Below are 21,025 nucleotides of genomic sequence, written 5' to 3'. Positions count from 1 at the left end.
TAAGAAAAGAACCAGGAAAACACGTACCGAGTTCTGCCAATAGCAACATGGAAGGAATTGAAATAATTCTTATGGATTGTCCCCATAAATGGTAGCACCTCCAAATCTGTAGTGGAAAGTTCAGTACTTTCTCGCCCTTCGCATACCTCAGCTATATGGTACAGACCAGAAGCCCATCAGAAACAACAAATAGCATGCACTGTGTCAGACTCGTCACTACACTGACCCATTGCGGTGATTCCAAAAATGACAAAAAGACCGAATTCTCTGTATCTGTGTCGACAATAAAGGTCCAATTGACAGAATACCACTGGTCAACAAAGTTTATAAAATTAAATAAATAGAGCGCGGATATTGTTCCCAAGACAATCCGACTTCTGTTCCCTGTAAATAATTGAACCTTCTATCAATATATGCATCTCTCGCTGTTCTATATGGCGGATCACAAACAATAAACATATACTGTGGTAGCATACAGAGATGTATAGATTCCTAGACAAATTAAATAAGACAAAGTTTTCCTGGCGAGTTTGAAGGATAGTCACCCAGCAATAAATTATGAAGCATCGATGAATTAAGATTTGCACTGATTACAACATGTTGAGTCTTAACTGAAAATTGCAATATGGTGGTACAGTTGCAGATAGCGGATGACACCTTTCAAGACTGTTTGCTGCATATATAGCATTTTTACCGGCGCTGGATCAAATTCCGAATTGAGGACATAATTTGGGATGGTCTTAGGGTCCGCGGAGGACTTACAAAGGTCGGTTGCATCTTTGTTCAGAATACCCTTCAGGATCTTTGACGACATAAGAATCATCACAAAACAGCAACAGTATGATCAAACTGCATTATTCTTGTACGGGCAACAAGAAATGTCAGTGCATGTCAGTGCATGTAAGTGCACGTCGGCACTGACATGCGCTGACAATATAATGTCTATGCACTGACATGCACTGACATCACTTAGGATTTGTGAAAAAGTTGAAGTCTGTACTTATATAAAATGAAACTGTGTTCAGTGCAGGATTACTTAGACGGATTTTGAATGTATTATAAGTGTCTAGAAATCTACTATCCTCCTAGAATTATCTCTATACTGAATACCAAGAGTTGATGCACTGACACATGCACTGACCGCCAAGCAATTGCACTGACTTTGCACTGACATGCACTGACGGTGCACTCACATGCACTGACATACACTGACCTTCATTAATGGTGCACTGACGATGCACTGACATAGTTTTTACCTTATAATCATGTTATCTTTTATTTCAAATGAAGAACACAATTTTAGGTAAGTAGACTGTATGAGTTTCCTCTGGTAAATTTTGCCACCACACCATCACGATGAACTAACCAATGCACTAACATAACCCTGCACGCACAGGCATGTACTGACACACCATGACCAACTTATAGATTATTGGAAACATGCACTGACATTTCACTGACATCACTGCAGTCTGCACTGACATTGCACTGACATTACTGTGGTATACACTGACATGCACTGACCGCACTGACATTGCACTGACATTTTCCAGTGCCCTTCTTGTACCCTTGCAATGCAAATTAGTACCAGAAGTGAGGGCATGTCTCCAGAAATGTAAATATCTCCTCACACAATGAATGAAGGGGGAGCAGGCGATAGAAAGAGAAAGCCTATGAAGCTTAAGGGCGGTGCAACCAGAATCCGTGAGTCACGTACTATTCTTGGCTGTTGGTTTCCCATCGGTTCTGATGTCCGGCAAAGAAATATTATTTAAGTTGATGCCCCAACCTCCATCCATTGTAGCACATCCCCCACTTCTCTATATCATGACCACAATATGCAGTAAAAATCCAGCACCATTAAATTGCTTCAAATCCCAAATTTTTACCGGTCGGCAAAATGCAGGCAACGCAGCATGTACAAGTCGTGCCCTATCTTAATCAGCTGCCTTCCCCTCCTCAACATCATCGACCGGGGCTAGTTCCCTTTGCATGGGGTGCAGGAAACTTTGGTCAGCTAGGAATGGGTGCTGATGCTCTCGGTGATTTTTCCAAACCCAAGAAAAATGCTTGGGCAATCAAACAGATGGAAAATGATGTGTTCGGTGATGACAATGGTGGGATTGAATCTGTCGTGGCCGGTGGTATGCATACCATCTTCATTGATGAGAGGGGAACAGTATGACTATTTTCTGCACATCACATTGTTAGTTTCTTACACTGCTCATCATATCTAGATTTGGACTTGCGGCGTGAACGATGACGCTGCCCTTGGTTGAATCACCCAAGGCATTCCGGACCGTGAAAATCCCGGTTCCTTCTTGAGCGTTGACGATCTAAGCGCCGTGCCTCATCCCTTGCAGTCACTGGTTGACGAGGGTTTCCGTGCTGTTAAGGCTGCTTCTGGTGATAATATTTGCGCCGCAGTCAGCGACAAAGGTGAATTACGAGTGTGGGGCTCATTCCGAGTAGGTCTTCAATGTGAGAGGTTTCTTATGACTCATTTTATAACTAATTTAGGCCAATGAAGGATCTCTTGGTTTCTCCAGCAGACTTCGCCATCAATTCAATGAGAGGAAGTTTCTTATCATATAAGCTCATTTTATAACCAATTTAGGCCAATGAAGGATCTCTCGGTTTCTCCAGCGGACTTCGACATCAATTTAAGCCTGTGCCCATTCTAGAACTTAGCCGTAGACCTGGAGATTTTGAGAGGGTCTCCTCAATCGCTGCAGGAGATAACCACCTGCTTGTGCTAACAACGCACAGACACATCTACTCTTGGGGAGCTGGAGAGGACTATGAACTAGGAAGAAGGGTCTTGGAGCGTCATAAGATTCATGGCACAGTACCAGAGAAAGTCATTCTTGGAACACAAACTCGCAAGGCTACTCTTGTCGGCGCTGGAAACTTTCATTCTTTTGCTGTTGACGAGACAGGCGACGTCTGGGGATGGGGACTGAACAGCATGGGCCAAACGGGAACAGGCTATGCTTCGTCAGAGGACTCTGTCGTGCAACTGCCCAAGAAGATTCAGAGGCTGAGCAAACAAATGCTTGGTAATGACTCTGTGATTCAAATTGCCGGAGGTTACCACCATACTCTATTCCTACTGAAATCAGGGAAGGTCTATTCATGTGGTCGTTCAGACAGTGGTCAACTTGTACTTCCTGCTGACCACCCGACTTTCAACGATAGGACACATCCTGACTTTGTTTCGGAACCTGTGCTGGTTTCTTTCCCAGATCCTGGCGATCCAGTCGTTCAGATATCATGTGGTGTTCATAACAACTCGGCTGTGACAAGAGGAGGAGCACTGTACTCGTGGGGACAGGGGATTCAAGGAGAACTAGGTCTAGGAGATAAGAAAGAAGCAGAAACACCACAACTTGTAGTGCGCAAAGACGGTGGCTCATGGTTTGCTGCAGCCATATCATGCGGCGGCCAACACTCGATAGGACTTTTCCGGAGCAAGAAATAATCTTGTTCATGTTTTCTCATCGTTCCTCTTTAATTCATTCATGTTGTTCAAAATAAGTATCTAGAATGAGAAGATTAAGGATACAATGATCTCTGGGAACCTGAAGCACTGGATAATAAACTCACCTCGCTCCATCAATGAGGTTGTGTTTGTGATTCAAGTTTGTGTACGGTGGGCAGCCTTCAATCTCAATACCATCTGAATCGACGAGCCAGTGGTTACACTATCATGAATTGTATAGTATTTATGATATATATATCATCTAAGCTAGTGATATTTGCCTTCATAGTCGTCTATGGAGCTGGCCGTGTGCGTGCGTAAGCGTACGGTGGCAGCTCCCGGCACTCCTAAAGCTGGCTCGGTGCGCAGCGCAGGGTTATCATAATTTCCAAAGATAATACAGGCTCCTAAGGTCACTCGTGAGTTGAATACGGAGTTATAAATCACACTCCGAATGCTAAAAGCTCCCATCAAAAGATGACTTGTAGGTTTTATTCTATTTTGTCCCTATATCCCTAATCATAAATAAACACAGACGACGTTATATCAATGGACACATAGAAATGCGCAAGTGAAGCTCGACACCTCGGGAAGGCAGATACAAATTTCTCCCGTATGTAATCTCTCCAGTTCGGTGATTCATATGTTATCGACTCGAAATGACGGTGTAGCTGAGCATTGATCTGTACGACGAGGTGTTGCATGGTTCCGCACACCAGTGTCAACAAATGTTCATCCCAGGCGACTGCATCATTAAGGAGAACAGATAACTGCAGATGGCCATGGTCTGCTTTATTCACTATGTCCTCAAATCTAATCTCTATGCAAAGCTTTTTGAGTTGCAATGGTAGCAAGTATCCTAGCAGGTGGATTGTAGGCGGTGCTGGTTGATTATAACGGAATGCGCCCAATTGGTGATGTATGTTAAGGCACTTAAAATGAGGCAGCAAATCATAGTTGAAAACAGGTTTTTTAGGAGTTTTATGTGCGCCTAGCAGACCGGTTTCAAATGGATGGACATGGAAAGGAGAGAGACGACTTACTTGAGGCCACTTCCTCTGAGAAATTGAGTGTCAATGTCTCCAGACAATGTGATAGATGCAGTAGCTGTGTTGCGAATGAGACAAATTGGGTTGATATGGTGAGAGAAATCAGAGAAGTAAAACCAATGGATTCCTGAATCCCAAGTAATACCAGGAGATCGGCTACTTCAAGTTGTGAGTTTGTAATTGAGATTAACTTGAGATAAACTGGATCCAATTTTTTAACAATGGTGTATTCTGCCAACCCACCCACGAACGAAAGGACCAGATGTTCAATATTTGACCCGTGTAGAAGGTCATAAGGTATATTTGTTGCGGAAAACATTTCCAAGAGGTTGATGTGAGAGTTCCTGAACAGCAACCTGAGCGAAACATCTAGGGGGGAAGATATGCACAACGCTGCTGCAAAGTTGGTCACGGAAATGGACAGCTTTCGAATAGGCGTACACAGCATGGCATCATCTTTGAATAGGTGATTGAAGATTGTAACGTAGGGTAGTAATGCTTCTGCATAGCATTTATCCGGTATCCAGATATGGAGCGAGGTGATAAATGTGTGTATTCCACGTATTTGGTATCCACCTGCTTCCTCAATCAGAGTTGCCAATTGGGGGAGGTCGTTCCAAAAGCTTTCATTGTCGAACCCAATCTGAGAGTAGCGTTTTTCGTTGGCTATGGTACGGAAGTGTTGTGAGAGGAGCGTTATCGATGACACTGATTGGGGATCAAGAGTGGTGACTGCGATCTCCATGATGGTGTTGATAATTTCTATAGGAAGGTCTGTCATGGACGTGGTGGCCAGGGTACGTCTGTAGTGTTTGGTCTTAGATTCTTCTGACCGCAGAAGTCAGGAGCAGTGATATATCGAAGATTAAACAATATCATTCACTGTTTTGAGCAATCAACGTGCGAAAGGGTATCAAGAATAACCACCATCCTGGGAGAATTCATGCTCCACGTGGGGCATGGGGCGCAGGCTGGATTATATATCATCATGAAGGCGATGCCCATTGTTCAACAGGTGCGTCGGGATTACCCCATGGGTCAGATGGGTCGTTCTCACCGTGTTCGAATCCAGTCACCGCTATATGCACTGATGTCACCATGTTCCTACCATGACCCAAATGTGATCTTTTTTCTGTTCTGTCCTACCCTGTGAAGGAGTTGTAAAAGATTACGGTATCAATTTCTGTATCGACCAATCCTGGAGTATCTTTGCGTTAAACTTGATTTTATATTAAAAAATGTGGACGATAGAATGACTATGAGTTGAGGTATGGTATTTTATACCCCCATGCCTACCATCAATGACTTCAGCATCCATAGCTGCAATGGCGCGAACAGAAATGTCTTAGGAGAACCTTTGTATCATACAATCCTAGCCTCAATCATATGCGGTGGAAGTTGTGTAGATGGACAGAAAGAAGTGTGTAAGAGACGATTGACACCGCCAGAATGCAGAATTAAATTTCTGGCGCCAATGGTCCTGCCAAATGGGGGAGGAGTATTTTGTCGCTGCGAAGTAACAATGTATGCGAACATTCATTTGCACCACAAAATCTTTCCTGCTCCTGTACACCGGGGAGGACAAGTTCTCATCCCAGGAGACTGCCTCTTTAAGTAGCACACCTTCATCCAAATGGCCATAGTCTGGGCCGGTTAGAGTATCCAGTATCATATCTTCAAGTCGTAATGTTATGCAAAGCTTTTCGAGCTGAGGAGGGAGTGACTGCCCGACCAAGGAACCTGCCAACGGCCCATCTGGACCAAGATGCCTAGCGTGCAATCTGTAATTGATGTTGAGAAACTTCAAATGGCGGAACAGCTGGGAATCAAATAAATTCTTCCCAGGATTCAGACTTTCAGCCATGACTGAAAAAAAAACATGTATATGAATGTGGATACTCATACAGCGCCAGAGACTTACATCTGAATGTTTCCTCTGCACAGTCCAATGTCAGTGTCTCCAGACACTTTGTCAATTTAAGCAATTCGGTTCCGAAAGTTATCAGTGCTGTAGATATAGACAGCGAAGTCAGGTGTGGAAAAGGGTTGGATCTGGACAACCCAAGTAAAACCAAAAGATCGTGTATTTCAAGAGCAGTGGTGGGATACAAGGAAATGGAGAACGATTTGAGATAGATAGGTATCAATGCCTTGGGCCGGTTATAAGGCTTGTACAATCCACCCACACAAAGTAGTGATAGATGTTCGATTTTTGACTCCTGTAGAAGGTCGAATGGTATGTCGTCTGAGTAATATAGCTCTAAGAAGTTGATGTGCGATTCTTTGAGCAATGACCTGAACGACGCCTCCATTGCGGGTTCCACGGCAAACAATCCTGTAATATTGGTTAAATAAAGTGACAGCTTTCGAATGGGCGTGGCCAATAAAGCATCATCCCTGAATAAGTGGTTCAAAATCGTAACATTGGCCTGCATTTGGTATGCATCGCACTCTTCTTGGATGTGGATGTAGATTGAGGCAATGAAAGTGTGTATACCACGCATCGAGTACCCAGCTGCCTCTTCGATGAGAGTTGCCAGTCCATGGAGCTGGTGCAGCTTCCGAATGGTTCCGCTGTCAAAATCAAGATGTGATAGACGTTGTATGTTGGCTAAGATACGGAAGTGGTGTGAGAGGAGCGTTATCGATGATACTGATTGGGCATCAAGAATGACAACTGCGATCTCCATGATGGAGTTGATAATTTCTATCGGTAGCTCTGGGTGGGTAGTTGTGGACATAGTACGTTGGCAGTGTTGAGTGTTAATTTCTCTGAAGATAGAGATTGTTGGTAACTGAGCTAAAGAATATCGTGCCCTTTTTTTCTGTACTGAGCGTGCGAAAGGAGGCTGGGAACATACGCCATCCGGCTCCGAACCCTGCGTGCTAATCTTGGTTTATTTATTTTTTATGATGCCTAATAAATTAACTGGCTAGGAGCCAGTTGAATATCTGAGGGATCGCTGATTGAGCCACTATTCCTCGAATGAAATGGCTGCTACTACTGTGTAGTTTAAGTGCAACACGGATATTGAAAATTGGAATTGAGAAACGGCTCGGACTGCGAAAAATGTATTAGTCAGAAACGGCTCGAGCGTCTCTTTGTTGGATTTTGATTGACGCGCGACTCTAAAGACTTTCAAATCTCCAAATTCCATTTGCTGACGCTGACGTAGCAGGTTTAGCTTGTCCAGTTCTGGTCATCGACATAAGTTGTTTCGGTCATGCTACATTGTTAAAGTGAGCGCTTTTGTGTTTTCACTTTGGAGCTGTGATTAAATTTCCAATAGGGAACCTATATCTGCACTATCAGCGCAACAGGCTCCCCCCTCCCTCCCCCTCGGCATGTTCTTCCTAGGGATAGTCCAGCCTCAGGGCAATTCATGCGAACGATTACAATGCGCACTAGTGCTCTTTTCACGATGCAGCAATCACGTTTATCGTTCCTCAAACCACACCTTTGCATACTCATCCATCTCAGTTATGCCATATATCACACGGGATTTCGGTTCCCTCAGAATGATGACGGTATCAGACTTTTGGGAAACAATGGCGCCCGTTTGGACAAGAACGGAATTTTAGCTTCACTGACAGTGTCCCTCACCAGATCAGTAGCTTCTTTTTTGTAGATTTTTCTTCACGTGTTTAACAATGTCCTTCCACTAAATTGTTGTTTGTATCGACGATAATGAAAGGCACTGGTGAGTTGAAGACCTTTATGCTAGTGTGTATTCCAAATAATTCGAAGAAAATTTTGTCATAGAATCCCAGTGGCTTCAAAACAAGACGGGTAGATATTTAAACGATATGAAAACAGCAACCAATAGATACTAGTACTGGTAGAGTGTAAAGAAGGTCATTTTATACTATTTGTATCTTCGAAAAACAACCCATTGAATGGCATTGACATCATTTAATTTAAATTATACACGTTTATGTCCCATTCACGAGTGTTCCCTCCAGACATTTTTCTCACTTTTCATTAAAGGGTTCCATGACACTGGCCAAGCCAGTCAGTCACTAATGGCAGAATAGTAGAAAAGAAACAGCGAATCAATTTACTAGGTACTACATTGTTTAATTATCTTACATGTCATATCTAGCCAGTGCATACACATAGACAGAATCACTATGAGACTGACCACCCATGCACTTGCATTTGCGCGTTTTGTCAACGCACTTTCGCTTGCGGGTGCTAGTAATAGTAAGCATGGAATAAAACCATACAACATATCATATCATATTGAACTACGTTATTACTTGTCTAATCAAGGCTGCAACACCACACTCAACTCACAAAGTTCCACAACACACACACCAAAGAAAAACAAAATCATTAGCAAGGAAAATAGCACGAGTAGTGAGTAAACAACTTTTCGATGGTAACAAATACTTTATAAAAAAAGAAGATATGACTGAGCGGGGAGTAGTGGATAATGGATCGATGCGAAACAGGAAAAATGCAAAAATGCTGAATGCTGAAAACATATGCAGAAAAAAGCAACGAGAGAAGCGGGATAGATGCGGCGAGGGACGAAGGATAACAAGGGTCGGAGGAGGAAGTGATTAATAAAACAAAAACCATAACCCATCTCACCCTCTAAAATCCACCCATGCCACCCATACCGCCCATGCCGCCCATACCACCCATACCACCAGCACCCGCCTTCTCCTCCTCGGGAGAGTCAACGACGCACGCCTCGCTCGTGAACAGCAAGCTCGCTACGCCACTTGCATCGACCAACGCCGTGCGCACGACTTTCAATGGGTCCACGATACCCTCGCGCACCATGTCGACGTACTCGCCCTTGGCGGCGTTGTAGCCCCAGGAGAACTTGTCTGCGCTGCCGTAGCCAGTTGGTCCTGTAAGGAATGTTAGATGGTGCAAGATGTACATTGTGAACAAGACCACTCACCCTGGTTCAACAGCGCACCGACGATAACAGCACTCTCCTCACCCGCGTTGTTCAGGATGGCACGCGTAGGCTGCGTAAGCGCACGCCTGATAATACCCACACCCAGTTCCTGATCAAAGTTGGCCGTACGAATAGGCTGCGCGTCACCACTCACAGGGCTGCTCGTGCTCGCAGCCTGCGCACTCGCCGTCGCGAGCTGCAACGACGCCTTGAGGAGCGCAACACCGCCTCCGGGGAGGATACCCTCCTCGACAGCGGCGCGCGTCGCGTTGAGCGCGTCGTCGTACCTGTCCTTCTTCTCGCCAACCTCGACCTCGGATGCTCCGCCCACCTTGATGACAGCTACACCCCCGCTCAGCTTTGCAAGACGTTCTTGAAGCTTGCTGCGGTCAAAGTCGCCCGTTGTGGGGTCCGCAATCAAGGCACGGATCTGCTCGCACCGCGCAGCGATCTGATCCTTCGCGCCTTCACCGTTGAGAATGATCGTGTCGTCCTTGGTGACAGTGACGCTTCCAGTTGAACCGAGCATCTCCGCTGACGCACGCTCGAGCTTGACATCGAGCTCGTCCGTGAACACAGTTCCGCCAGTGAGAATGGCAAGGTCGCCGAGGATGCTCTTGCGGTTGTCTCCGAACCCAGGAGCCTTGACAGCGCACACCTGCAGCTGACCACGGAGCTTGTTGAGGATGCAGGCAGCGAGAGCCTCGCCGTCGACGTCCTCCGCAATGATGATCAGTGGGCGTCTGGCCTGCGCCGCGGCCTCGAGGGCAGGGAGGATATCCTGAAGAGCCGAAATCTTCTTCTCTGAAAGCAGGATGAAGGGCTTCTCGAACTCGACGCGTTGGGACTTGGTGTTGGTGATGAAGTAGGGTGAAATGTAACCACGGTCGAAGCGCATACCCTCGGTGATCTCAATCTCGTCCTCAATCGTCTTTCCCTCCTTCACAGTGATCACACCCTCCTTTCCGACCTTCTCCATCGCCTGAGCAATCAATCCTCCAACGTGGGCGTCGCCGTTTGCGGAAATAGTGGCGACCTGTGCGATTTCGGCGGTTGTCGTGATTGTTTTGGCGTGTGCGGAGAGGAAAGAGACGACGCGGTCGACGGCAGCCTGGGACCCACGGCGCAGGTCCATGGGGTTGCATCCAGCTGCAACGTTCTTGACACCTTCTGAGTAGATGGCTCGCGCAAGAACAGTGGCGGTTGTTGTGCCGTCGCCGGCAATCTCGTTTGTTTTCGAGGCAACGTCTTGAATCAGGCTGCACAAATCGACTTAGCGCTCTGCACGAAAACATTGAAAATGGGAAGACGTACCGAGCGCCCAGGTTCTCAAACTTGTCTTTGAGAGTTATAGACTTTGCGACCGTTACACCGTCTGTCGAAAACCAAACCCTCGTCAGCAAACACTCTCCCAGAACCACGAAACAACGCACCCTTGGTGATTTTTGGTCCACCGTACGCCTGCTCAATGATTACATTGCGACCCTTTGGTCCAAGCGTCACCTGCACCGCGTTCGCAAGCACATCCACTCCCTTCAAAATAGCAGCACGCCCGTCATTGGAGAACTTGATGTCCTTGTGCGCGTTTCGTGTTTGTGTAGCACCAGCGCTAGTCAACTTGGACGAAGAAGCCTTCGACGCGGCGCGGCGCAGAGAACGAGAAGTCGGTGCTGAGAGTCTGTGCATCGTTGTGTGCTTTTTGGGGGGGCAAGGGGTAGATGGGAGGAAGAAAGGTGAAGAAACAACTTTTTTTCGAAAGCGTGACACGTATGTATACGTAATGCGCTCGGGCTGAAACGGGCGTCCCGATGGGGACAGAACCCTCTGGAATGTTCACCGCTTAGTCATGTGACCGCATCATGCACCGCACGGACCACGCGCATCGCGCTTCATGCCGATGATCGATTAACGCCATCTTTTGTATCCTGGGTATGAAAATACAATCGCAGTACCACTGGTAGCGCAAAGAGTGTAGCTCTATATACACAAGCAAGCTTCCTTGTCGCTTTCCTTTTACCATGCTCAGTTCGTCTGGTCAGAGAGTTTGTCAATTCAAACACAAACTTGAAAGAGATAAGATAAAATCTTTCGATTATTTTATGTTTGAATTATGCGCAAGCACTTATAAGTTAAAATACAGTGTCTATCCATCTATATATCTACCGTTTGCGAGTGCGAACAAAGCGACGAATGTGAATTCAAGATGTGCGAGTGCGAGTGCGATGTTAACGTCGGAAGGTTGTCAGATTTGCGCCAGGTCCCAGTTCAAGGGGAAATCATTTCGGGTCATCACAATGGTCAGGATTATAAAACTGCGAAAAGCACTGACAGACGCCAGAGAGGACGAAACACTTAACTGAATGATCGATGGTCCATCAGTGCCCGATGATTACCTTTCAGGAACGGTTCCCCAAAGATTCAGGGCGCTCTGCCGTTACAGTTACATGCACGATGTCTCCCCACCAATTTGCTCTTAGACACGATAAGGCTCAATCTGATTCGGCGAACCAAAGTCCCGACCGCTCAAACCAACATCAGGAGTTGCAACTCAAAACTCACAAACGTCGTAGTTTACATAACGAGGTTTTGAAACTATAAAGACAATGACAACAGATACAGTCCTTTTTTGTCGCCGAGAATCATGAGTCTCATAAGCGCCATATGCGACGCTAAAACTCTCAAAGAGCATCTAAAGACTGTAGACAAAATAAGGCAGGCTAACGGGCTTCCACACATCGAATGGGGTGTACGTCTTTCTCTTCGCTTGATCTTATCCACAACTCATCGATAAGTGTTCTTTTGCAGCACATCGGTCGTTATTTCAAAGCAGGTAATGGATTTATCGGTGTATCTCAGGTAAAAGCTCAAATATCTAATGATCATTGATTCGTAAGTGGCCAGAGACAACGCGGCGAGGACTATGAAAAACACAAATGAGGATTATGAAAGCCGTTCTAAACAGGAACAAGTGAGCTCCTCCTTCAATCCACACCATTAACCCATCTCCTAACCCAGAAAACCCACCATCAGAAAGACCACGTATTCGAACTGCAGGCACGTTCATCCCCCTCCTAATCTACCTTAAACACTATACTGACTGCCAGTCCGTGCGTGTTAGTACTTTGCCGTGGCGCTTCTTTATACAATGGGGCAGCTGGCGGCGCAGGACGGTACCTTCTGGCCAGGGATCGATCACATCACATTCGCAGCGGAGATTGCGAACTCTGCTGAGAATCTAGAGTACATGACGCTTGCGGACCATAAATTCAAATCCGGCTTTTTCCGCGCTGGATCCAGTCCCAAAGGCGAGCTTTGCGCCTGCTTCACCCTTTCTGGAGTATGGATTAACGATCTCATTCTTTCTAGATCCAAACGATCCGATATACGAGCTGCAAAAAGCACTACTAAAGACATACCTCCAAACCCACGCACAAAGTCTCTTTGAAAGGACAAACAAGTACATTGTTGCAGTCGTCAATGACCCCACTGACCCGCACCGCGAGTTCAAGCTGGCGCTTCTGCAGAACATTCTTCTGACGCCGTGGTGCACAGGCGCGTGGGATCCTTTTTTTGTGAAGGAGAAGACGAGTCCGTTTTCGGTTAATCTTACGCTGGATCATTATGTACCGAATGCGTGGGTTGATGATAACTTGTTTTTCCGCGCTGGGAGGTTGAATGGGAAGAAGGACCCGGAGGATTGATGCGCTGATTGTGGGTGCTTGTTAGGGATGGTGTGCGTCAGGAGTGATTGTTAGTTATTGCCGAAATGTTTTACTGTAGTACCAGTGTAGCAGTTTTATGTTTGAAAACTTCATTTACACACCTGAATTTGACTTTCGTTTAAAAGTTGTTATACCAGTAAAAATGGTCCCACATTTTTGTGCATACAGTAGCTCCCGATACTGCGATGCTATGCTTTTCAGAGAATAGTGTGACATCTAGCGTCTAAAAATGGCTACCGAAACAGCTCCAGATCCCAGATAAGCAGGGTAAAATTACGACTTCCCATCCTTTCGACAAACAGGAGGGGATATATCGTTTATGAGTGTAATACAGGATGCGATCTAGCAACAATTACTACGCCGGGGTTGAGGAACAGACTTGAACACATTCTGACCGATCCATTTCGTCACCCAAACTTCGGAGGGATGGAACTCCGGATATGTTCTCAAGTACTCCTGTAGACGTCGCATACAAATTTCTATGAGTGATACAGGTACAACGCCTTGCTTAGGTCACCTTTCACTCTACTCCTGTGGTTCCGGAGCTTGCAAGCACCGACGTTTAACACGCGGAATGTACCTATCATTTCTTCGAGATCAAGCGATAAACCCATCGCTCGTATTCCTACGAATTTAACCCTTTTGATAGGTATGCATGAGTGGTATATATACCAAGTATACCTCGCCTCATCGCGGATCAAGGAAAAAGAAATTTCTTTCAAAGTAGCGATCATGGAATCAGAGAATCCTGTCGTTTCTGCCATCCGCTTCCCCTCAAAACTCGAAGAGAAGCTAAAGGATGCGAATAAGGCCAAAGTTAAAGCACATTTGCCTCAAGTTGACTGGAATGTGAGTAGGCTCCTTCCCTCTGCATAATTTACATAGCTCATTGGGAAGTTTAGAGCGTCTCGAGTTTTTTTAAAGCTGGTAATGCTGTTTGGCTAGGTACTTTGATTTCATACGAGAACTGAGATACATTGTTTCTTTAGTCGCGAGGGACGACGCAGCGAAAGTGATCAAAGAGAGAGAGGACAAAAACAACCCCAAGCCACCCGGTGTTGAGGTATACTCCATCCTATACCCAATTTCCAACATGAATACAGCACTAATTCACTAATTTCTGTCAGCAAGACCATGTATTCGAATTACAGGCAAGTGCAGACGTCATAGTACCAAAATGGCTAACGTTTACCCAAATATCAGTATTTCACCGTGGTTTGGCTGTACACCATTGCAGAAACAATAGTGACATTCCCAACATTCAATCCTGGGATAGAACATGCCACCTACGGGATGCTGCTGGTGAATGCCAGGTCAAACCTGATGGACCTCAAAAAGGATGTGCATGCGGTCAAAACTCTATTCTTCCGTGCTGGGAAAGAGAAAGGTACGCAACGCAAACGTCCCTTATGCACTTTGGAAAGGCAACTCATTTTACACAAAACACTTTCAGACGGCGTTATACCCGGAGACAAGACCGAAATCGGAAAGCAAGTGCTAGCATACCTGCAAAATGCAGCGAAGACATTTAAAAAAGAGATCACTGCACTTCTGAACAACTTGGAACCCAAATTTTATGTGTTCTACAAAACCCTCCTCGAAAATATCCTGGCAACGCCATGGTGTAATGAAGATGATTGGCCTACTCTCATAGAGGCAAACAAACGGTTTTGTGTCACGGAGACAACTGGAAATCTCTATACTCGGGTTTTCAGTGATTGGATAGAGGATAATGGGTACTATGAAGTATCGCTTGCGAACGAGAATCAAGTGGATCAGCCGGTGACGGATGCTTGAGGGAGATGTACAGTCTCCTCGGTATTTTGAAGCGATAGGTTGCTTTTACATTGTATTATGGTACAGATGTAGGAAACCAGTAGTAAACAATAGTTATTTTCATGCGACGGACTACATCGGGTGCATCGGGTGTTAAAAGATATCCTTGCCACGTATTAGGCGCTAATATTTGCTGTATACGCATCCAAAGCTGCGTTCATTAGCATTCCCAGGTGGGAACCCTTAAACCGTAAAGATGCCAGAGACGAAAATGAAGTGTCGTTTTCTGGAACCTTAACACATTGGCAATCCAAATCCATTGATGCGTGTACTCATTAATACAAACGCTGGCGTCGATTTTCTGTATAGTAATCTCAACTAGAAACCACGATATGCTCCGCTCCTGGGTGCACCTATATTTTGAATGGGTAGGAACATGGCAACATCAGGTCCAGAGTAGTCAGGAGCAGGGGGAAATAACCGGATTTTCTGTGAAATTAACCCTCCCCTTGAGGTCAAGAGAGTAACTCTGTTTACTCGCTGCTCAAAGATATCACTGATATTGACTACAGGAAGTGCATTCTTGGTCATCTTACAGTATCTTCACATAGGTCTGCATGGACACAAATGCAGTTATGTACGATTGTACTTTAGTTGTGATTTGCCAGGCTCTGCCGCATCGACAGCACAGCCACTCCTTAGCACGTGAGCTGAAAATAATTCTCACATACAATCATGACGCGTGAAGGTGGATGAGAATGGAGTATTCCTTGTCTTCATCTACAGCGTTCATCTTTCAGAGATAAAACAAAACTAAGAATTAAACGCTCCTCAAGTGCTATGGCCACAGATACCCTACCAGTGCTTCCCTTGGAAGTTATCGACACTATCATGGAGATTGCAGTTGATACACTTGATCCCAAATCAGTTTCATCGATAACACTCCTCTCACACCATTGCCGTATCATAGCCAACAAAAAACGCTTCTTTTATATCGGGGGTGATAGTAAAACCAAGACGAGTTCGACCGACTACGACATACTGGCAACTCTCATCGAGGAAGCAGCTGGTTACGCAATGCGTGGTATACACACTTTCATTGCCCATGTCGACATTATCATTCAAGAAGACTGCCGTGCACGACAAATGCAGGTCTATATTGCAATTTGGAACCAAATATTCAGGGATGATGCTATATTGCACACGCCTGTTCGAAAGCTGGAAATTCGTACAACGTACTTTGCAAAATTGCAGGATCGACATCCCGCAATGGAACCTTCGCTCAGGTCATTAATCAAGGAATCACACATTAACGCCCTGGAGCTTCACTCCACAACCGGCCTACCTTTCGACCTTCTATGGGAGTCAAAGATCGAACACCTCTCCCTGTCGTGGGTCGGTGGATGGTCCGTGCCTGATATTGTCTCGGATAGATTGGTCCCCGTCTATCTCAAGTCGCTCAACATTGTAACGCAACCCATAGGTTCGTTTGAAGTACTCGATCTGCTGATTTTACTTGGGGGGCCCAAATTCAGTCCTTTGCAGTACCTGACAAAGTTGACTCTATTAACCGTGTGTCAAGCATTCCCAATCGAATTGATTGAACAAACAAAACGTTTGGAGACACTGTCGTTGAACTGCTGTGAAGAAGCATACAAAGGTAAGTTCATAGCGCTATATAAGTATCCAAATTTACATGCAATTTTTTTCCCAGTCATGGCTGACAGACTGAATCCGGGGGGGAGTTTACTTAGTTCCCGGCAGTTCATCCATTTGAAGTCTCTCGATCTCCATTACAAATTGCATGCTCAGTCTCCTAGTCCATCTGGGCCGCTGGCAGTTTGCGTCGTGGGAAACTCACTCCCTCCTCAGCTCGAAAAACTTTACATAAAAGGATCACTTGACGATACAATACGCAGTACCCTAACAGCCCCAGACTATGGTCTTTTGGACGACAATGTGCTACTTAAAGAGGCAGTCTCTTGGGATGATAACCTGTCTTCCGCCGTGTCCAGGCGCACGAAAAAGCCTGCGGTGCAAATAGATCTTTCTATACGTTGTACCTTCAAAAAGGAAGACTCATTCTCCTGCATCTGGAAGGACCATTGGCGACAGAAATTTGAATCCGCATTCTGGCAGTGTCGATCGTCTCTTACGCATTTCTCACTGTCCATTCATACATCTTCCGCCTTATACGAACCCTGGCTATTTGTGCTTCGCTCCTCGTAGTTCTTAGTGTAGATTATGTAGGTAGTGTTGGAGGCGTCGGATCGGACAGCGCACAGAGGGATGGTGGTGGAAGCTTGTTGAGTCTGCGCTACACAATGTACGGAAGTCTATCTACGTGGTCACGTGACTAACAACCGAATCCCCTGGTACATGTTCCCCCGTCCCACAAAAGCAACGTCCGCGTTGCAACAAAACACAAACCCAAAATAAAAAATAAAAATATACTAACTAGAAATCTTCTTCAAGCGAGCCTTGATTCGGCGTATGAAGCTTCGAAATTGTGTGGCCGATTTTCCAAAAGACAGAAGACGGAAAGGGTGAACCTGCTTGCAGCTTTGCGAGTGCAACAAAGGTTTGTCGGAACGCGATTCGGGAACTCGAATTTGTGCGGTAGATGAAACTGTAGTCGAGGTGGGTCTGCTTGGTGGCTGAGAACAGGGAATGCGGGTGGCTGACACCAAACTAGATGAGAAGTGCTCGGAAATTGGTGATGGACTTTGGCAACGTTGGAATCGGCGGTGAATGGAGCTGAACGGATTGGGAGTGATTCGGAGGGGTGAATGTGGATAGAATTGACCGCCCGTAATAAGAAAGGAGGATCCAATGAACGTGGGGTGAGTGGTAGGGCATGCCTCCCTGGCCCACCTATTTTTTGGCTTTTTGTTGGCAGATGGCAACTGAGGGGTGGCGGTCTCAGGTAGGAAAGGTGGCGGAAGTGTGGAAGTGAGGGTGGGCGAAACCAAAGGGCCCGATATACCAGTCAGAGACGCGGGCCCCATGGGTGAAAAATTTTTGAGGGGTCCTAGGACCAGGATCTTGTGATGGTAAGGATACGAAGATGAAGGGACAGACTGTAGCATTCCAGAACCATATATTCCTGCAGCTCAGTAACCTGTAACCCTCTAACCCGTTTACTGAAACTGAATGCCGAAAACTGTAGACTGAAAACTGAATGCTGAAAACTGAAACTGAAGACGGAAGGCTGAAGGCAGTACACGGATAGTGCGGCTGGTCTGATACGGCAAGGTCGTGTCGAATCACTCTGTTGTCACCATATGGAGGCGTCGGATCGGACAGCGCACAGAGGGATGGTGGTGGAAGCTTGTTGAGTCTGCGCTACACAATGTACGGAAGTCTATCTACGTGGTCTCCGTCCGGGGTGCTGTGTGCTGTATCATGTATCCTCATTGTTATGCAAAGCATTTCGAGGTGAGGGGGGAGAGACTGTCCGACCAAGGCGGCTTTCAAGGATCCGTCCGGGTCATGCTGCCTAGCGTGTAATGAGTACTTGATCTCGATACACTTCAGATGGTAAAACAGCTGAGAATCTAGGAAATGCTGCCCGGAATCAAGCCTGTGAGCTATCACTGAAAAAAGCAAATACATTTCAACTTGGAAATTTCGATGGAACCAAAGACTTACATCTGTACGTTTCCTCTGCAAAGTCCAGAGTCAGTGTCTCCAGACATTTTGTCAATTGAAGCAATTCGATTGTAAATGTTATCAATGAGGTTGATATAGACAACGAAGTCAGGTGGTGAAAAGGACTGGATCTGCGCGCACCAAGTAAAACTAACAGATCACCTATTTGAAAAGAAGTGGAGGGATACAAGGACATAGAGAGCGACTTGAGATTGATGGGATCTGTAGAAAATCTAGACCCTAGAGTAGAGAAATAGACTCAGTTCTATATGATAGAGACTGAATTACATGACAATGTACCTAGAGTAGAGAAATAGACTATACGGTACATTAGATATTGGATAAAGTGTGAAAGTGAAAACATGCATACCTCAGTTCTATATGATAGAGACTGAGGTTCTGCATCGATGTGGGTCGGTACTATATACCTCCCCATAGTACAAAGGGTTATTCTACGTGGACGAATATAAAGGTGGTTGTTTAGGAATGTGGGGGAAAATAATAAAGGTGGTCTGACGTCATCGTGGTAGATCGGTGGATGTCAACACTCCTCCTCAACGAGGTAGCGCGATGTTATGAAGGAAAGAAATATAAATGTGTAATGAAGAAGATATAGAAATGAAAAGTTTATGCTACACCTATAAGGGTTCTGAAACGAGTGAACTTTGTCCTGTCGAGGCCTTTTGTGAATAAGTCGGCTATGTTGTTTGACGTGTGCACATAAGCCAGGGCGACTGCTTTTTCTTCGACCTTCTCGCGGAGATAGTGGTAGTGTATGTCGATATGTTTTGCCTTTGAATGATTTGAGGGGTCCTCAGATAGGCTGATGGCGCCATTGTTGTCGCACATGATGATGGTTTCGTCTTGTGGTGATAGTGAGATTTCTGTGAGTAATGTTCGAAGCCAGACTGCTTCCTTCGAAGCCTCAAACGCTGCTGTATATTCGGCCTCTGTGGATGATGTAGCCAATGTCTTCTGTTTCTTCGAACTCCACGAAATGAGACCTGATCCGAGTGAGAACGCGTAGCCGCCGACACTCCTCCTCGTGTCCAAGCAGTTAGCCCAGTCGGAATCGGTAAAGCCCATGAGTTTGATATCGTATTTTCCACCCAGTATGAGTTTGAGGTCTCTGGTGCCTTTGAGGTAGCGTACGACACGAATAGCGGCGTTCCAGTGAGCGTAGGAATATGAATCTAAGTATTGGGATAGCTGTTGGACCGCATACGAAATGTCGGGACGCGTTCCTACTGCGAGATAAAGTAGGCAGCCGACTAGTGAGCGATAAGGTAGTTTCATAATCTGTGTCTTCTCCTCCTCAGTGAAGTCTTTGGGGTTAGGACGTCTAAGTTTCAGGCCGGGATCAAATGGTATGCTTAGGGGATATGAGTCGCTTTGTCCGAATTGTTGGATGATACGGTCGATGAGGGCGGTTTGGGAGAGAGAGATGGTATGTTCGGCTCGATTTCGAGAAACTGCAATTCCAATGCAATGTTTTGGTTCACCTAAATCTGAGATGGTCCACTTCGTCCTCATCTGTGTTTTGAAGTGATTGTTTGCGCTGGGAGGGTCCGCAATTGAGAGGAAGTCATCGACATGTACACCAGTGATGACTGTACCGTGTTGATCGTGTCGAAAATATATACACGACTCACTTTTCAGTTGTGTAAAACCCCAAGATTTCATCGCCTCGTTTAGTGTTTTGTTCCATATCCGCCCTGCCTGCTTCATACCATACAGCCCCCGCTCAATTATCCAGACATGATCCTCCTTGCCTTCCTCCACACATCCCTCCGGTTGCTCCATGTACTGCACCTCGTCTTCAGGCAGCACGCCGTGAAGGAAAGCGGTTTTGATATCAATTTGTTGTGCATCCCACCCCTTGACGGCAGCGATATGAAAGAGAAGTCGCCAGGTAGAGGTTCTAGCAGTTGGTGATGTTGTTTTAGTGTAGTCTTGTCCGTAGATCTGTTCATATCCCTTGAATACGATACGCACTTTGAAGCGGACTGTAACCCCATGTTCATTCCGCTTTCGAGTGAATATTGGACGTCCCTTCCGGATTCTGGATCCTATCGGGACTTGAGATCGTGGAATCAAGCGAAAGACTTTCATTTCTTTCAGTGATTTGACTTCGTCGCGAAATGCGGCTTCCCATTTGTCGGCGTCTGGAGAGTGTTTTGCTTCAGCGTAGTTCTTGGGTTCGTCTTCATCTCCAAGGGTTTGTGGGTCGATGGTGCTTGTTTCCGCGATTGCGGATAGAACCCGTTCAACGAGATGGCCTGTGATGCCGACCGCAGCAATATCGTTTGATGCCTGGGCCAATGTCTCCTTAATTTCCGCCACCGCCTCTCTCTCAATCACCTGGGGGCTGTTTCGCTTCTCCTCCTCAACAACATCCACTAACGTTCTCTTCTTTTCCTCTCTCTTCCT

The 21,025-nt window shown here is 45.9% G+C and overlaps 7 protein-coding genes across 7 annotated transcripts; 4 read left to right on the top strand and 3 right to left on the bottom strand.

The window, feature by feature from the left end:
• Positions 1-1,900: 1,900 nt before the first annotated feature.
• On the top strand, positions 1,901-3,481 carry JR316_0012745 (Protein pim1; the record flags this gene model as incomplete). Its single annotated transcript, XM_047898364.1, has 3 exons — positions 1,901-2,144; positions 2,290-2,468; positions 2,618-3,481. 3 exons carry the CDS (start codon positions 1,901-1,903, stop codon positions 3,479-3,481), a joined length of 1,287 nt encoding a protein of 428 aa, XP_047743253.1.
• Positions 3,482-4,820: 1,339 nt separating this feature from the next.
• JR316_0012744 (uncharacterized protein) lies at positions 4,821-5,311 on the bottom strand (the record flags this gene model as incomplete). The annotated part of the gene is made up of 2 exons (XM_047898363.1): positions 4,821-4,899; positions 4,920-5,311. The coding sequence occupies 2 exons, from the start codon at positions 5,309-5,311 to the stop codon at positions 4,821-4,823; spliced, it is 471 nt and encodes a 156-aa protein (XP_047743252.1).
• Positions 5,312-5,892: 581 nt separating this feature from the next.
• Positions 5,893-7,220, bottom strand: JR316_0012743 (uncharacterized protein; the record flags this gene model as incomplete). The annotated part of the gene is made up of 3 exons (XM_047898362.1): positions 5,893-6,039; positions 6,065-6,396; positions 6,452-7,220. The coding sequence occupies 3 exons, from the start codon at positions 7,218-7,220 to the stop codon at positions 5,893-5,895; spliced, it is 1,248 nt and encodes a 415-aa protein (XP_047743251.1).
• A 1,910-nt stretch (positions 7,221-9,130) lies between these two features.
• Positions 9,131-11,132, bottom strand: JR316_0012742 (chaperonin; the record flags this gene model as incomplete). The annotated part of the gene is made up of 4 exons (XM_047898361.1): positions 9,131-9,393; positions 9,447-10,705; positions 10,761-10,821; positions 10,880-11,132. The coding sequence occupies 4 exons, from the start codon at positions 11,130-11,132 to the stop codon at positions 9,131-9,133; spliced, it is 1,836 nt and encodes a 611-aa protein (XP_047743250.1).
• Positions 11,133-12,591: 1,459 nt separating this feature from the next.
• On the top strand, positions 12,592-13,147 carry JR316_0012741 (uncharacterized protein; the record flags this gene model as incomplete). The annotated part of the gene is made up of 2 exons (XM_047898360.1): positions 12,592-12,742; positions 12,813-13,147. The coding sequence occupies 2 exons, from the start codon at positions 12,592-12,594 to the stop codon at positions 13,145-13,147; spliced, it is 486 nt and encodes a 161-aa protein (XP_047743249.1).
• A 672-nt stretch (positions 13,148-13,819) lies between these two features.
• JR316_0012740 (uncharacterized protein) lies at positions 13,820-14,965 on the top strand (the record flags this gene model as incomplete). Its single annotated transcript, XM_047898359.1, has 5 exons — positions 13,820-14,017; positions 14,071-14,113; positions 14,158-14,231; positions 14,372-14,555; positions 14,622-14,965. 5 exons carry the CDS (start codon positions 13,820-13,822, stop codon positions 14,963-14,965), a joined length of 843 nt encoding a protein of 280 aa, XP_047743248.1.
• Positions 14,966-15,784: 819 nt separating this feature from the next.
• JR316_0012739 (uncharacterized protein) lies at positions 15,785-17,173 on the top strand (the record flags this gene model as incomplete). Its single annotated transcript, XM_047898358.1, has 2 exons — positions 15,785-16,604; positions 16,659-17,173. 2 exons carry the CDS (start codon positions 15,785-15,787, stop codon positions 17,171-17,173), a joined length of 1,335 nt encoding a protein of 444 aa, XP_047743247.1.
• Positions 17,174-21,025: the final 3,852 nt, after the last annotated feature.

Source organism: Psilocybe cubensis, chromosome 12 (assembly GCF_017499595.1).
Source record: "Psilocybe cubensis strain MGC-MH-2018 chromosome 12, whole genome shotgun sequence".
NCBI classification, from domain to species: Eukaryota; Fungi; Basidiomycota; class Agaricomycetes; order Agaricales; family Agrocybaceae; genus Psilocybe; species Psilocybe cubensis.
The sequence above is the reverse complement of the archived record's forward strand: the minus strand, read 5'-3'. Positions and strand labels throughout refer to the sequence as shown.